Source organism: Dendrobium catenatum, unplaced genomic scaffold (genome assembly GCF_001605985.2).
Source record: "Dendrobium catenatum unplaced genomic scaffold, ASM160598v2 fragScaff_scaffold_124, whole genome shotgun sequence".
NCBI lineage: Eukaryota > Viridiplantae > Streptophyta > Magnoliopsida > Asparagales > Orchidaceae > Dendrobium > Dendrobium catenatum.
Window position 1 is genome coordinate 67,693 of NW_021318586.1, and position 17,353 is coordinate 85,045.

General features: G+C 38.3%; 1 protein-coding gene across 1 annotated transcript; it reads right to left on the bottom strand.

Moving 5' to 3' along the window:
* Positions 1-11,762: 11,762 nt before the first annotated feature.
* On the bottom strand, positions 11,763-12,224 carry LOC110098596 (cytochrome c oxidase subunit 5C). Its single transcript, XM_028698342.1, has one exon. It carries the CDS (start codon positions 12,153-12,155, stop codon positions 11,961-11,963), a length of 195 nt encoding a protein of 64 aa, XP_028554175.1. The 5' UTR covers positions 12,156-12,224; the 3' UTR covers positions 11,763-11,960.
* Positions 12,225-17,353: the final 5,129 nt, after the last annotated feature.

The window sequence follows — 17,353 nt, forward strand, 5'->3', positions numbered from 1 at the left end:
TTGGGTTTCATCTATAGGTTCTTTAGTCATGAACAAGAAAGTCACCATAGTAAGAAGAGGGGTAATTTTGATCCTATCACCAGCTTTAGGAATTATAAAAGTTCTAAGGACATGCTGGATGATTCGTACATTACGAACTAGACCAGATACTCTAGCCACATATTCGTTCACATTGTTCCCTCTCATTAAATTATTAATTTCAGACCATGAATAATCATGAGTGTTGATCAAATGATGGGCTCTGGCTCCCTATGTCCTTAAGTTCAAAAAGGCTCCTAAGTCATGCTTGGTGATTTCAACTTTTTGTTTGAAGACATAAGAACGGATTATAGAGTGGTCAGAATTCAAAGACCTGTTGGCGAGGAAGAAATGGAAGGTTTCCTTATTATAAAGATGGACGAGGGTAAGGATAAAACCAAATTGAGTTGAAGCAAATAAGTTCATTACCTGAAAGGTAATTTGTTCTTGGATAAGGATTATTGAGGGAGTGATTTTTGCAGAGGCAAACATCGGAAAAGATTCCTCATTTGCTTTAGAAAGGAAATTTTCAGAGGAATTTTTATGTGGTTTCTTTACCATAACCTTTTGCCTCTGAATTGAGCTCGCCATTTGGAAGAAGATCTAGAGTTTGAAAGAGATTGAAAGTGAAGTTTTGAGTGTGACTGTTGAGTTCAAAAGCCCTTCTATTTATTAAAAATGATACGTTAGTACCAGACAAAATAATTTCATCCCGTATGAAATTTTCAATTCATCATGTACGAAAAATTTTTGTTTGAATGATCTAAAGCATCAAAATGAAAAAGCTTTTCATAATCAACACAACTTAAGATGCATCCTTTCATACAGAGTTTTGACCAGTCTGATCGTACAGACAAACACATGTTTGTCCCGGGACGATCAGAACTTATATCATTTTAATGGCAGTTAAAACCATCCTCTACATCGAACCGACATGTGTTCGTCCAGACGAACCAAAGGTTCGTACGTATGAAGTTCGTATTAAAAACTACCTTATCCATTCAACCACTTTATTCATTCATTCCGTCGTTTGAAAAATATTTTGTCCTGGATGATCGTGACGATCGTACAGACAAAGTGACAATAAAACACTAAAAATGCATTCAAATGGTTCAAAATCCAATAGTTTGTCACATTACATGCATCGTCCCGTATGAAAAAATTTCGTCCCGGATGATTGTCACTCGAAACATTTTCAATTTTATGCTATGAATCAAAACCAAGACACAAAACACACTAAAAATATTAAACAATGAAAAACACAAAAAAAAACACACAAATAAAAACAAAAACTCATAAAGAATACAAAAACATTTAACTAGAAAATAAACATCAATATTGCAAAAAACATTTTTATTTAAGCATTCAAATCAATCACACCAAGCCTTGTTCTTAATTCACTTAAAGTATCAAAGGCTAATGGTTTTTTAAAAATGTCTACAAGTTAATTTTCAGTAGAAACACGATTGGGTTCAATTTCTCCTTTAGATACATGATCCCTTATGAAATGATACCTTATGTCTATATATTTAGTTCTTAAATGTTGAATAGGATTTTTAGAAATGCAAATAGCACTAGTGTTATCACAATAAATTGGAGTAGTGCCTATAGTCAATCCTAAATCAATCAACTATTATTTCAACCAAACTACTTGTGCCACACAACTTTCTAATGCAATGCATTCAACTTCAGCAGTAGATAGGGCTACTGAATTTTGTTTTTTACTGGACCAAGAGACTAAATAATTTCTAATGAATTGACATGTTCTAGAAGTGCTTTTCCTATCCACCCAACAGCCTGCAAAGTCAAAATATGAATAACCAATTATATCAAATGAAGAGCTAAACTTAGGATACCAAATTCTTAAGTTCTGAGTTCCTAATAGATATCTTAAAATCCTTTTCACTGTTGTCAAATGTGATTCTTTTAGATCTGATTGAAATCTAGCACACAAACAGACACTAAACATGATATCGGGGTGGCTAGCAGTCAAGTAAAGCAATGATTTAATTATCCCTCTAAATTTCTTTTGATCAACAGATTTTCCCTTACGGTCCTTATCCAACTTAACTAAGGAACACTTTGGTGTACTAACAGGTTTAGCATTATCCATTTCATACTTTTTGAGGATGTCCTTAACATACTTTGATCCGTCAAAAAGCAGAACACGGTGGCTCGGTCATCCACCGAGGCTGAATACCGCTCGTTATCAGCTGCTACTTCGGACGTACTCTGGATTCGTCGATTAGCAAATGACCTCGGCATTCCGCAGACTTCTCCTACTACCATTCATTGCGATAACATTTCAGCCATTGCTCTAGCAAATAATCCCATCTTCCATGCAAGGACCAAACACATAGAGATCGATCACCACTTCATACTTGGTCATCTTCAACAACGGCACATTAGCATCGCTCACATCTGTTTAAATGATCAAATCGCGGATATTCTCACTAAGACACTTCCAATTAATAGATTTTTAGAATTACGATCCAAATTGACCATTCGGCTACCGAACGATCAATTTGAGGGGGAGTGTTAAGGTAATAGACATATATGTGTATCTGGAATATTCTTATGTTCAAAACAGTTGTACATTTCCTATAAATAGCTATGTATCCTGTAATAAGACAACACAGTAATAATACGTTTCTTCTTCCTCTACGTCTTTCTCTTCGCTTCTTCGGCTTTCTTTCACACTTCTCATGGTATTAGAGCTCAAAAGCTCTCTCAGCATTTCTTGATCCCTCATGGCGGAAGAAGACTCGGCGGGCTCTCAACGGAACGTATCGGCGGTCTCCAACAGAGAGACCGATCTTCTCATACCGCCTCATCTCAAGTTCTTGATTTCTAACATCAAGAATCTCGTTTCTAATTCTCTTACATCTGAAAATTATTCAATATAGAGGCTTCAACTTTTTCAGCATTTCGCCGCAAACGGGTTTGACGAACACCTGACCGGCCAAACCACCTGCCCACCCGAGACAGACGAATCCGAGCGACATCGCTGGAACCTGATTGATCGAAATCTTGTGTCCGCCCTGCTTTCAACAATCTCCTCCTCCATCCTCCCTTATGTCATCTCTCTCCGCACAGCCCACGACGTTTGGACGACACTCGAACGCCGTCTTCAACCTACAAACCGGTCCCGGGTAATACAGCTCAAGAACGAGCTTCATCAAGTGCAAATGAGAGACCGAACGATGCATCAGTACCTGGATCAAATCAAGAAGATAGTAGACAACATTGCGGCCGCCGGATCCACAGTCGATACCGAGGATATAGTTCTTTATATCCTAAACGGTCTGCCAACGGCGTACAATCCCTTCAAAACTGCCATTCGGACATCTTTGCACCCAATCAATTTGGACGATCTATACTCTCTTCTAAGCAGCGAAGAGATAAACATTCAGCATCAACAAGCTCAAGAAAATCTTCACCCTGAATCTATGGCTCTCTTCACAAATCGTAGCCAAAACTACCGATCAAGATCTTCCAAGTTTCGCGGCAGGCCGAATGTTCGATCCTCTGTTCCGGAATCCACTCGTCCGTCTGCTTCGGACTCTCAAGCAAATCCAAGAAACCAATCGCAGCGACCTCAATGTCAAATTTGCGAAAAAATGGGTCACTCGGCGATAAACTGCTGGCATCGGTGTAACCTCAGCTACGCGCCACCTACCAACCAGAGGGCTCTCACTGCGCAACAACAGCAAGCTGCTACCGGCGATTGGATTCTGGATTCAGGAGCGTCCTCACACCTCACAGCGGATATCAACAACCTGCAGCAGTCTACGCCTTACAACGGACTCGACTCAATTTCCATTGCAAATGGAAGCAATCTCTCCATAGCGAATTCGGGTCAGGGCATTCTTCCTCTACCTGACTCCAACAGTAAGCTCAACTTGAAAAACATTCTGCACGTACCCTCAATCTCTCATAATCTTCTCTCTGTTTTAAAATTAACCTCCGATAACAATATTTCGATTTCTTTCACGGCTCATGAGTTTGTTATTAAGCATTTACAGGACAACCAGGTGCTTCTCAGGGGACCAATTCGCAATGGCCTTTACCACATCAAACTCCCTATCAACCGTGAAGAAACTGCTCTTCATTCGGCTCCAACTCAGAGAACCTCGTGGCACGCACGTCTCGGTCACCCTCAAGACCGCAAGATTCAACATCTCGCCCAACAAATACCGGAAATACATCTACATTCACATAATAATGTTTGCATTTCTTGTAATGTTTCAAAAAGTCACAAACAAACCTTTGCTCGTAGTATCTCTGTCTGTAATAAACCCTTTCAGTTAGTCCATTCGGACGTCTGGGGGCCTTCTCCTTCTCTTTCGTTTAACGGTTTTCGTTTTTACGTTATATTTGTTTATGATTTTACTCGTTTCATGTGGCTTTATCTCTTACAAACAAAGGCTGAAGTCTTCACAAAGTTTCAGCAATTCTGTGCTTTAGTTAACACCAAGTTTAATTCCAAAATTCAAACTCTGCGCACTGACGGAGGGGGAGAATACAACAGCTCGGTTTTTCGCGATTTCTTGCTTCAACAGGGCATCACTCATCAAATGAGTTGCCCCCATACTCCCGAACAGAACGGAACGGCGGAGAGAAAACACAGACATCTCATTGAACTTACTCGTACCCTTCTTCACGCAGCAAGCATGCCGAATTCTTTCTGGGCCGAGGCGGTCTCCACAGCAAATTACCTAATCAACCATTTGCCTTCCTCTGCTCTCAACAACAAAACCCCGTATGCTCAACTACACGGCGTCACGACCTCCTACAATCATCTCAAAACATTCGGATGTCTTTGCTTCCCATGGACAAAACCGTATGCCTCCTCAAAGCTTCACCCGAGGTCTCACGAATGTATATTCTTGGGATACTCTACTCAGCACAAAGGATACCGGTGCTAAGATAAATCTAACAACAGGCTGTACATCTCTAGGCATGTCATATTTTATGAAAATATTTTCCCTTTTGCTAATCAATCTTTGCCCAGCACAGATAAGTCTCACCCCACGAATTATTCACCACTCTTGTTGGTGCCCACATCCAGTCTACCTGTCACCAAAGTTTCCACAGGGGCTACGAATACTTCCACTCCTCACACCACTCTACCCCTTACTTCAACTACACCTGCCTCCAGCCCAGAATTTCAATCCGATCCATCCTCTGCCACCGTATTCCATCAGGGATCGCCTCAGGATTCAACCTCTCGACATCCGATGCAGACCAAACTTCGTTCGGGCATCTCCAAGCCAAAGAAAATGTTCACACTGCTAGCAAAGAATCCCACCAATTCTACGCCTGTATCATTCAATGAAGCCGTTCAACATGCTCATTGGCGTTCAACAATGACATCAGAATTTAAAGCACTTCAAAACAACGGCACAAGGACTTTGGTACCTCATCCGACAGACAAACCAGTCTTGGGTAGCAAATGGACATTCAAGACGAAGCTGAACACTGAAGGCTCCATTATACAGCACAAAGCAAGACTTGTGGCACAAGGCTGCTCGCAAGAACTCGGCATCAACTTCACTGAAACCTTTAGTCCGGTTGCCAAAATGGTAACTATTCGAATGCTTTTGACAGTTGCTCTGTAATATCAAAAATCTGCTCCAGGATCGTCCAGGACGATCTGGATCGTCCTGGGACGATCAGTTGTAATTTTGCTCCAGAATGTGCCCAGTTTTGCTCCAGGTGATTTTCTGTACGATGATCCTCACTTGTTCCGGAAACTTGCCGGATCACTCCAATACTTGTCCATCACAAGACCGGACATCGCCTTTGCCACCAACAACATATGCCAACACATGCATGCTCCTCGCAACAGTGACTACACAGCTCTAAAACATTTGCTCCGATACCTCAAAGGCACGATAGATTTCGGTCTGCCGATAGCCCCAGGAGCGCTACAACTACGATGCTACACAGATGCCGACTGGGCTGCCGACGTTACCGACCGAAAATCCGTCTCAGGTTTCTGCACATTTCTCGGACCAAACTTAATTTCATGGTCCGTCAAAAAGCAGAACACGGTGGCTCGGTCATCCACCGAGGCTGAATACCGCTCGTTATCAGCTGCTACTTCGGACGTACTCTGGATTCGTCGATTAGCAAATGACCTCGGCATTCCGCAGACTTCTCCTACTACCATTCATTGCGATAACATTTCAGCCATTGCTCTAGCAAATAATCCCATCTTCCATGCAAGGACCAAACACATAGAGATCGATCACCACTTCATACTTGGTCATCTTCAACAACGGCACATTAGCATCGCTCACATCTGTTCAAATGATCAAATCGCGGATATTCTCACTAAGACACTTCCAATTAATAGATTTTTAGAATTACGATCCAAATTGACCATTCGGCTACCGAACGATCAATTTGAGGGGGAGTGTTAAGGTAATAGACATATATGTGTATCTGGAATATTCTTATGTTCAAAACAGTTGTACATTTCCTATAAATAGCTATGTATCCTGTAATAAGACAACACAGTAATAATACGTTTCTTCTTCCTCTACGTCTTTCTCTTCGCTTCTTCGGCTTTCTTTCACACTTCTCAGTATACTCTTTTTCAATTTTTTTTTATGTTTACCAATTCTTCAAATTAGATCTTCTTATAACTATTTTTTAACAAAAATAAATTTAACTCATAAAATTAAAAATTTATATATTAATGTTGTACTTTAATTATGCTATTGCAATTTAAATTATTTAAATTGAATAACCAAATTTATAATAATGAAGAACCTACACTTAAAAAAAAAGTGTTTGGAGCTGGATTTCATCTTAATAATGAAGAACCTATATTTTGAAATAAATGTATTAACCTAATTTTATGAATTTAAAAAAAAATGGTGAACAGTGTGATGCCCACCTCACAAAAATGTTACGGTGTTTCGCGTTCGATTGGAGCTGGCGGCGAACGGCAGACGCATGTAACATGCTCCATTGGAGATGGCCTTAGTATATGTATATTCATAAATTTTCATGTAGGTGATCGACAGTCACCTAACAGGTATTAGTCAAGGAACATTGCCAAAGCGGTCACACCACTCAAAAAGGAACTCACCCAAGAAAAATATTACCCTTAAGCAGGCTGGTTAGCCCCAACTCATGAATTCATGGACACTCTCCCTAGAAGGATCATCGTATGAAGACTCATCTCGACATATTAGGCTAAGGCATAATCGTCCTATGAAAATCTCATAAGAGGACACATTAAAACAACCTTGAGCTCTTGAGGTAGTTCACATCAGCAAGGATCACTTGCCCACAATAGGTACATACAGTCAAGCCACCTACCTATCACTGATATCCCAGATCAAGTTATAGGAAGTGTAACCTCAAAAGCCCTTACTCTGTAACCTCAAAAGCCCTTACTCGTAGATTCCATGGTGAGTCATTTTAAGATTAGTAGTCATTTCCACTCTAAGGAAGCTCACCCTTAAGCCTGAAGGTCTATATAGCACCTCTATGAACTATCCCGCATATCCAAAGGACCCACCATCATAGACTCGTCCCACATACCAGATCCTCAAAACTCGAACTAGGTACCCAGCTCCGAAGACTCGCCCACAGAATACACCTCAGAGCACAGAGCCATACCAGAGGCATGGATCCATATGAAAACTAGCCCATTAAGCCACGTATATATGACAATATTTGTATTCTTTCTAGGTGTAGCATTCCCCATACCACTGAGGGGTCATTTGACTCAACAGTCCATCATAGGAGACCAAATGATCGAGTGCTGACATCAACACCAGTACTTAATCCCACTCACATGGTGACAAATGATGAAGAATACAACCCACCAACCAAGCGCGTTAGAAGAAACAAACCTAAACTAGCCAATGCTTGAAGTTAAAATCCTAGAACCTACAATCGCCCAAGTTACCCAAACCCAAGGGCTAAGAGATAGACCTTTTCTCCACTTAGTCAGCTTGCAACAATAGAGAACACTCGCTAAGTTATTGGTACTGGCCAACAACCATATTAATGCTAAAGAGTACAACAGGATGGTTGAATCCTCCGCAGCCACTTGTCCATATGAACTAGCCCCCATGAGGGAGTAATAATAAGGGAGAGAAAGAGAAAGAACCTGACCCATGGATAGGAGGGACATATGACCCCATTTGTTGCAAGTCCATAATTGCACTAAACAACATCCAAGGTTACCCCTGTAACTTAGGCCAATGATGATTGCAAGACCATCCACTCCCACTCACATCACTCACACATACCCTTAAGAGTTTACACATCATCCTCCAACCTATCCAACCTACACTCCATTGAGAGTGTCTATGGTTGAGTTAGTTGAGGTCGTCCAAAATAAAGAACTCTTTAAGTGCCAAGTGGCCATGAAGGCGAATGCATACACCCTACTAGACCCTTCATGGTACTGTGTCTTCCACAGGACATGAAACAGAGAAGTGTCAACACCTATAATGTCTAGTAGAAGAACTCATCAAGATAAGAAAGTTAAAGAAGTTCATACTCACTGATCCTAGTCAATGCCCAAGAAAAGCACCCATGGAGAGAGGTTAAGTTAGTGGTCTTCAATGCCAAGAACTTCTTTGGCCATCAAGTTAGTGGCCTCCGTCGCCACCCTAGAATCAATCATAACTTTCTTTGCAGGGGGAAGGTAATGAGTTTAGGGGCCTCCAAAGCGAATTGGACAATGTTATGTTATTACTTATTATACTTCATAGTTGTTCATCATTCTTTCACATGTGAAGTCTAACTGATTTCAAAAGTAGAAAATGGGCATCATGCAGACATCAGAATACTTGCTTCAATATAGTTTAATAAGAAATAAAAGTAGATTTCTCGACAATGTTATGTTATTACTTATTATACTTCATAGTTCATCATTCTTTCAAATATCCGTCAAGTCTAACTCTTGTCAAAAGTAGAAAATGGGCTTCATGCAGACATCAGAATACTGGCTTCAATATAATTTAATAAGAAATAACGTAGCTTTCTTAAGGAATCAGGAATACAGTCCAAAAAAATGGGGTGACCGGCATATCTGCTAAGTTCGACATTCTGATCAAACACAATTTCAATCCACTGGCACCCACAAAGTGCAGAGATCCAAATAAGAAGCATGGCCTCGAAGCAAACGAGACAAAGTTTACCTTTTTACTACGCATCATGATGCAAATATAAAGTTGACACGATGATTGATGGGATACTATTTGCAAGTAAAATAAACAACCATGCCGATAATAAATAATCAATAATCACGGAATTCGGACCTACCGGCTTTCTAAAGGAAGAAGATGGAGTCTGCTTGCGGGAGCTGGTGGAACCTATTCGTCTCGACATCGAACCATCAAACCTCTGAGAGAGCTGATGCTGTTGGATTGCCATAGCAAGCGCCTGACGGTGCAATAAATCCTCTTCTGTTATCATTTTTCTCCGAGGCCGGGAGCTGCTTTGGCAACGAGATTCAATGCCCCCTCTAGATTCCGTCCTAGGAATGCAACCCAGCCCGTTGCCCATCTAACACTTTGGATATTGAGTAGACAGAAAATCTGAAGAACACCAATTCACGAATTTTAGGGATGAATCTCACATAACCAAGTGTCCGTAAACCGTAAACAAAGCAGACTCACAAGTTTTCCGACCAATTTTTTTCAAGAAATCTACATAATCGGGACTTCTGGACAGGGAGCAGAAAATCAACCTGGAGAACAAACACGGAGCTCAGCCTTATTGTCTCCTGAAACTCGGAAGTGGACAAACGGAACTACCGATCATACGAACCAGGAGCTCTAGCGTTTGCGAAGACTTTGTCATTCTCTGCTTTAATTTATTTGTTTATTTTTTTCCTTAATTAAACTTCATCTACTTTCGTCCTTCTAAAAAAAGAATGCTTTAAATTTGTTTATTAATTAAATTTGTTCCTACAAAGCCTATTTTTGATACATTTTAAAGAATGACTTAAATTTGTTTATTCAAATACATTAAACTTTCTTATTTCAAATGTGTTTGATACATTTTAAAGAATGCTTTAAATTTGTTTGTATCCTAAGAAATGATAGTACACCATGATGTTTAAAAAAAACCTCAAAGTGTTCCTATAGATTTTTAGGATTTTACAATTATAGATTTTCATTAAAAAAGTTATATAGTTCAAATTTTGCTATATATAAAATGGTTTCTTAATTAAATTTTACAACCCAACCTAGTGGGCCCTACAAAGGACTCACCTAAGGGCTTTCATATCCCATTAAATTAGAAGTGTAGAGGAAGTCACCCGATAGGAGGCAAACCAAGGGTTCTCGCAGGCTGCACGAGTCGCCACTTGTCTAGACCAATTATCCAATGAAACTACACATCATCATCCATGATGGAGTGTCATTATTTTCATTCGGCGTCTGAGCGTAAGGAAAATGCCTACTAAAGAGGCTCTCAGCTCGTCTTATGGCGATCATGTAACTACGAAGCTTAGCTTCTATGTAATACCAACTCACTTGCATTCTTTTCTTAGGTTATCTAAGGTTCCAGCAATGGTCATCAACAACTTCGAAGAATCCACTAGACACATGCCTCACCAACTAGGTTCTTTCTTAATACACACCCGACACTACTGAACTCACCAACGCATACTCAACACTACTAAACTCGTCCTGAGGTAGATAGTCATATTCATACAAAGCTATTCTCCTTCAAGCTAGTAAAAAAGGTGGCACATGTCTAAGATAGTCCGAATTGAGAATCTATAAAATATTATATTATCTATTTCTTTACTGATGTAGTAATAATAATAAGCATATAGCACAATTTATGATCTTTTTGGTATCTAGAGCACTAGTATTGTAGATATTCGATAGTGCATTCTTCTCTCCATTCTCTCAAAATTTCCCAAGTAATTTTCTCAAAATTATCCCATAAGTAGAATGAGTATCATCCACTTATAGGTTTGAATTCACATAACCCAAGATAATCACTAGCACAATTTTCCTTGTTTGATGTCGGCCTCAAAAATATGTGATGTGAGACCACCAAATAGAAAGTCACCACCTGAATAATAGTTACTCTCTTAAGCTTCGCCTGACTTAGATACCTTCATCAAACCATAAAAATGGTGTCATAAATTAAATTTCGAAGTTCCATTCTTAAGACTTCATTTTTAATGATGACTGATGTCAAAAGACATCCCACATTCCCAATTAGAATTTTAAAGATATTAAATTAAGATTTCATTTGAGACAATTTTCTTATTTTATTGTTTTATTTTTAAGAATGCAATCACAATTTATATTTGACCACAATTTTTTCACTTCTTTCAATTGTTTTTGCAAACAAAATTATTTTTTATAACAGCTTTCAAAAACTATATTCTCCATAATAATTTTACAATCAATATTATAAAAAACTACAATAGTTCTCCTAAACCCTGAATCCATTTGATTGTTAAAAAAAAAAAAACAAACATTTTATCTATAACTATCTTTTGCTGCACATTTGTAAATACTTAACAAAATGACAGCAGATATGCATTCACAATTGCACTTTTGCTGTCCTTTTGCTGAGTATTTACAAAAGCGCAGCAAAATAACAGCTAAAACACAACAAATATCCTACTAATTGAAAAATAATGCCCTTTTGCAGATCATCATTGGCTAAATGAATGCGGATTCTAAATATTCACAACCTAATAGACATTACTAAACTTGAAAAAGATTACCTGACATACAGAGAAAAAGGAAAAATCGTAACACATTTATTCACGCATTAGCAATGTTATATACGCACAAAAGTAAAAATGAACTTCCGAAAGCATTGCACACAGGCAAGACATCATTCATGTTCAAAGCATAAATGCAGTTTTAAGAGTTGAAATTATTGTATATAGCATAATGTAAGACCCATGCAGCTTTTAAATGACACAAGGAAATCTATTCTTCTGGAACAACGACGCTGATCTCACCCTTGTCGAGCATGTCATAAAAGGCTCTAGTTTTTCGCTGCTCATTCCAGTGGTGCATCTTCCACAGCCCACCTGCCAAAAGCCCTAGAGTTATCCCAATGCATATCTCCTTAACAACACTGGGGCCCTTGAGAGTAGCATGAGCAATCTTGTGCGCAGCCATCCTTCTCTTTCTTACGTACCACAAAGACCACCTAAATGATAAAGTGAAGCAGAAAAATTGGGGGCGAAAAACATTCAGAAAGAAGTCAAAATTTCCGCATAAAAACATGAAGTTCAAATGAAAATGCAAGACTAAGGTTTCGTTTGGGACTGTTTTATTCCTGCATCTTAAAGCAGCTTTCAAGAACAAAAATTAAAACTTTTGTACTAAAAAGCTGATTTAAGTATAAGAAAGCCATCCCAACAGAAATCTAAAACTCCCACATAGGCATAACCGGTGGTTAAAAGCAAGTGGCAGCAATACATTACTACCACTTTCTATTGCCAACAAAATTTCATCAACATCCGAGATATGGAGGCAAACTGCCAACCTCTAAATCAAATGGTTAAGAATTTAAAAAAAAAAAATCAAAACATATCTTATGGTAGATGATAATCAATCAGAATAAGATTGGGATATTTAATAGATTTAAGTATAAAATTACTGCCGTGAATAGAATTATTGATGGTGTTTTAAATCAAAAACATACTATGCTCCTCAAATTAGAATATAAAAAATTTTGAAAAACCTAATTCAGGAAAAACTAAATGTATCATTACAATGTACAAAAAGAGAATAATAAAATTGATGGTGATTCAAATGGATATTCATAATAGTAATATGAGTTTAGGAATATCAATTGGACTAGCCTAGCCCAGACCCTGATGAGGTCGGGGACCTGAAGCCCAAAAACAAAATAGGAGAGATCAGCCCCTTTAAAGATAAGGATTTTTTAATGATCAAGGAATTTAACCATAAGCAACGAGAAAATAAAGATCCTTATTGGGATCTATTTGGGATAGTTTTTTCACTTCTTTATTTTTAATAATGCTCGAATACTTTTATAGGGTTACTTTTATTTTTTGTTACTTTTTAAGGTTTCGTTTGGGATGGCTTTCTTACTGCTTCTTAAAACAGCTTCCTAGTACAAAAAATAAAATTTTTGTACTAAAAAAATGCTTTAAGAAGCAATAAGAAAGCCGTCCCAAACGAAGCCAAAGAAACTTGTAAAAAGCTGTTTTTTGCAACTAGATTTGCAAGAGTGTTGGCTGCAAAAAAATGCTGTCCAACTTTTTCAAAAAAGAAACTATTTATAATATCTACATCAGCATTTCTAATACTATTTTTTTCCACAACTCCACAATTATATTTGCAAGAAGTTGTAACCACTCCAAACGGAAACTTAGATTGCAAGAGGCTGCTAGTGACTGCTACTTTGAATAAATGCCTATAAATTTAAGTGTTACAAATTTACAACCGGAGCAGATTTTTATTATAGCATTTTTTTATGAAAGTACTTTTTAATTGAAAATTAACATTATGTCCTCTAGTGTATAGAATTTTTCAATAAAAATTATATCCATATACTCTGTTATATAGATTTTTAAGAAAACAAGATTTCTAAGAAATTCTTCTAGCTTTCAAAGACCTGCCTAGTGAAGTTCTGCAAGAAAAATATTAATACAAAAGAAAGATCAATGTAGTTATTTAAGGGATTTAAGGGCTATTTAAAAACAACAACAACAAGCATTTATCCCATTCCATGGAGTCAGCTATTTAAGGGCTTTCTAAAGGGATATTTTTTCTTAAAGGGTTGTTTGTTTTTTTTTTTAAAAAGTATGTGAAGTAGAAATGTGATATATTTGAAATGTTTGGAGTTATTTGAATTAGTTCAAAATAATTCAGGTGATTTTTTTTTTTTGGTCTAAGCAAAATGAATACAAAGAAAAACCCAACAATATATTTGAAAACCAGCTAAAGTCAGATGAGTTTTAAATACATTAAAAATGAACTGCATAGTAAATTTGAAACTAACTAAAATTTTATTCTTAATTTCTTTTGCATCGAACTAAAGCCACTACATTTAGAACACTTTATGTATATATCACTATTGGCCAAGTGTTTTCATAGATAGCGACCAGATCATGACAAAGCCATCCTTTTCTAGGATTAGCTGCCTTAATGGACTCACACATAGATACGCGGGTAACTCACCCAAGGAGAGGCCATCACTTGCCCGCATGCATCTAGGAGCTCGCCCTATGCTAGCCAACCATGAGGTCCCTCACTCTCAGCCAAGCTCTTACTTCCTAAGCTCACCAAGCTTATTTATGAGAAAGTACCAACCTCCATGACCCCTTGCTCATTCGACTAAAACTTCTACTAAATTAAGAAACTCATCATCCCCGGGCGACATCTCGACTCGCCTTCCTCCACAGGGTGACACTGAGTCTTCTATGTTACTCCACGACTAGTGGTCCACTGCCTCTCAGGACTCACCCTACGCCTATTTTCCACCTCTTGAGTTCGCTCGATGGCAGACAACTCACCAAGTCATTAACTACGTACTCATGTAGCCAATCAAGAGACCCCACGCATTCGAGATTAATGTGTAGCATTGTAAGGGTGCTTTTTATGTAGCCTTTCTAATAGACCATAGAATCCTATAAATAAAGGGTAGTGAGGAACAAGTGAAAGAACTTTTCTGAATGACTTTTTAAAACCTCTTGACTTTTTTAGCTTTCAATTACTTCAATATTCTTAGCTGAGATAGAGAAAATTTTACTAACTTATTCTCCTCTAATCTTTATTATCGACTCCCTAATCTCATCAACAGGTTCTCAAGCTCAACAGGCTGATATGATACTATTTCAGGAATCACCTACTGGAAAAAATTAATTTCAACATCCTCTTAGGAGCGGTCAGCGTGGATCGATGCCAAGCACAAAAAAATAGCCTCAACTTGACGAGTGACGTCAACAAGAACCCTAAAAAAGCATGGAGAATGCCAAATTTACTCCTCATAGCAATCTGCAAGAGATGGAAGAATTTCACGACACTCTACACAGTCTCCAGCAAAGGCAAGCGCAGACCAACAATAGACCCAACGGATCCTTTCACTTAGCAGCTCCCCAGAGGGCTCGGAAAGAGCACTCACTCAGAAACCTTAACTAACCAATTACTTCTCCAAAGCGATTATCAAAGACAAGCTACCTCCCAAATTCATGGTGCCTCATTTGGAATCGTACAAGGCAAGTTCGACCCCACAGATCAAGTAGCAACTTTGGAGTTTATGACCTCCCTGACGGACATAGATGATGCTCTCAAGTTTCATCTCTTCTTCACAATACTTAAAGAGTCAAGGCTAAGGTGGTTCACTCGCTTGCCTCTGGGAGTGATTACCTCCATTTTCATTTCAAGATAATGTTTGTCACACAATTTGTTAGGGCTAAGAGATGGATGTCGCTAAAAAGGAAATGAGGGAAAGAGACATTCAAGTTTTTGTAGATGAATGTATGATACTGATATTCCATTTAATGCAGTGAGATATGACAATTTCCCTAATATAGTCGAGGCACTTGGGCAGTTTAGACCTGGAATGAAGCCTCATAGATATCATAAGGTACGAGTTACTTATTTTGAAGAAAGAGGTTGGGCATATACATGAAATATTATGACATCATCAAGAAGATTGTGTACGATATGGTTGAGATAGTGCACAAATCAAAGAGTACTTGTCAAATTGGCCAAGACTCATTTCGTAATAACTTTCTTGATGTTACAGTTTTTTCATCAACAACAACTGAACTTGAAGAAAATATTTACTTGTGAATAGTTCATTTTGGGTCCTTATGCGAAATAGGTTAAAGCAAAGCAATCTCAAAAGACAATCTTGCAGCAATTATTTTGGAGTACTATTGTGTATGCCTTAAAAATAGCAGGGCCTTTATTGAAGGTTCTTAGATTGGTTGATGGAGAGAAAAAGACCCCCAATGGCTTACATATATGAAGCAATGGATAAAGCAAAAGAGGCAATTGCTGCAAGTTTTAGTAACATTGATAAAAATGATCAGATTTTCAAAATTATTGATAGAAGATGGAAGTAAATTACACCAGCCTCTACATGTTGCGGCACATTTTTTAAATCCTAAATATTTCTTCAATGATCATAATATTGCCAAGCATAAGGAAATAGCTAATAGTCTTTATTAATGTATTGGAAGATTAATGTTATCTATCATCTTATTTATAATCAGCATTTGATTCCATAATCTCTTTGATACAATAATTTATTACTTTATCATTTCTAATTTTATCACACATCCACCATAATATAATCAATTTTGTCATATTCAAGTTAGCCATAAGTGATTTGTTTTTTACTCAACCCTTAAATCTCTACAGTTTACTTGGTCTAATTATAATTTTATAGAATCTACCTTTCTCATGATTCTCTTGTTGTTTGGCACCACTTAGGTGCCTCCATTTTAGCATACATTTTCAATAAATGATATTGTGCTATCGCTAATTTTCTTATATTAGAATGGCTATGCTTACATATGTCACACAAGTATCACTTCATTACAAAAATAATAATTAATTGTCAATTTTGATCTACTTATGTTATTGATCTTGCACTCTATCTTTATTCAATTAATTCTATTCCTCTTTTTGTCTTAAAATTTCCTTAATCATTCAAGCTTTTACATTTGTCATCCGGAAATAACATACCCCAATGCACTTGACTATTAATATTTTTCTAAGTTACTTCATAACCAATAAAAAACTATATACTTGTTCCGCATTGATGCAATTTTATTGTGATATAAAACTATATAGTGTTCATTTCTACTTCAAATAGTAGGTTATGTTCCATTATACTTATATTAAATAATTTAGGACGCAGGTTAATCTGATACTCCTCCGATTAGGGGTGTCAATTTCGGGTCACGGGTCGGGTTCGGGTCGAACACGGAAATGACCCGGCAGTATTCAAGTCAACCCAAACCCGAAAACGGGTCGATTTTATGGACCCGAACCCGACCTGCTTCAGGTCAACACGACCCGCTTCAGGTCAACCCAACCCGACCCGCAGTCACGTCAACGCCATCAACAGCTTCGCGGCACTGGCATCCGACTGCGACGGCGAGCCTTCAGCCGGCGTCCGGTGGCAGTGACAGCCTTCAGCCGGGGTCTTGGGACGCTCAGCAGCCAACTGCCAACATATGCAACTCGTGACGCGACAACTGGGCAGCGAGGCAGCGACCAGTGGGCAGCAGGGCAGCACAGCGGTGGGCAACGAGGCATCGCGGCGAACAAGCCTACGCTACGCGGTCACGCGGTCCTGTACTCACGCGGACAGCAGGCGTCACTCGAGC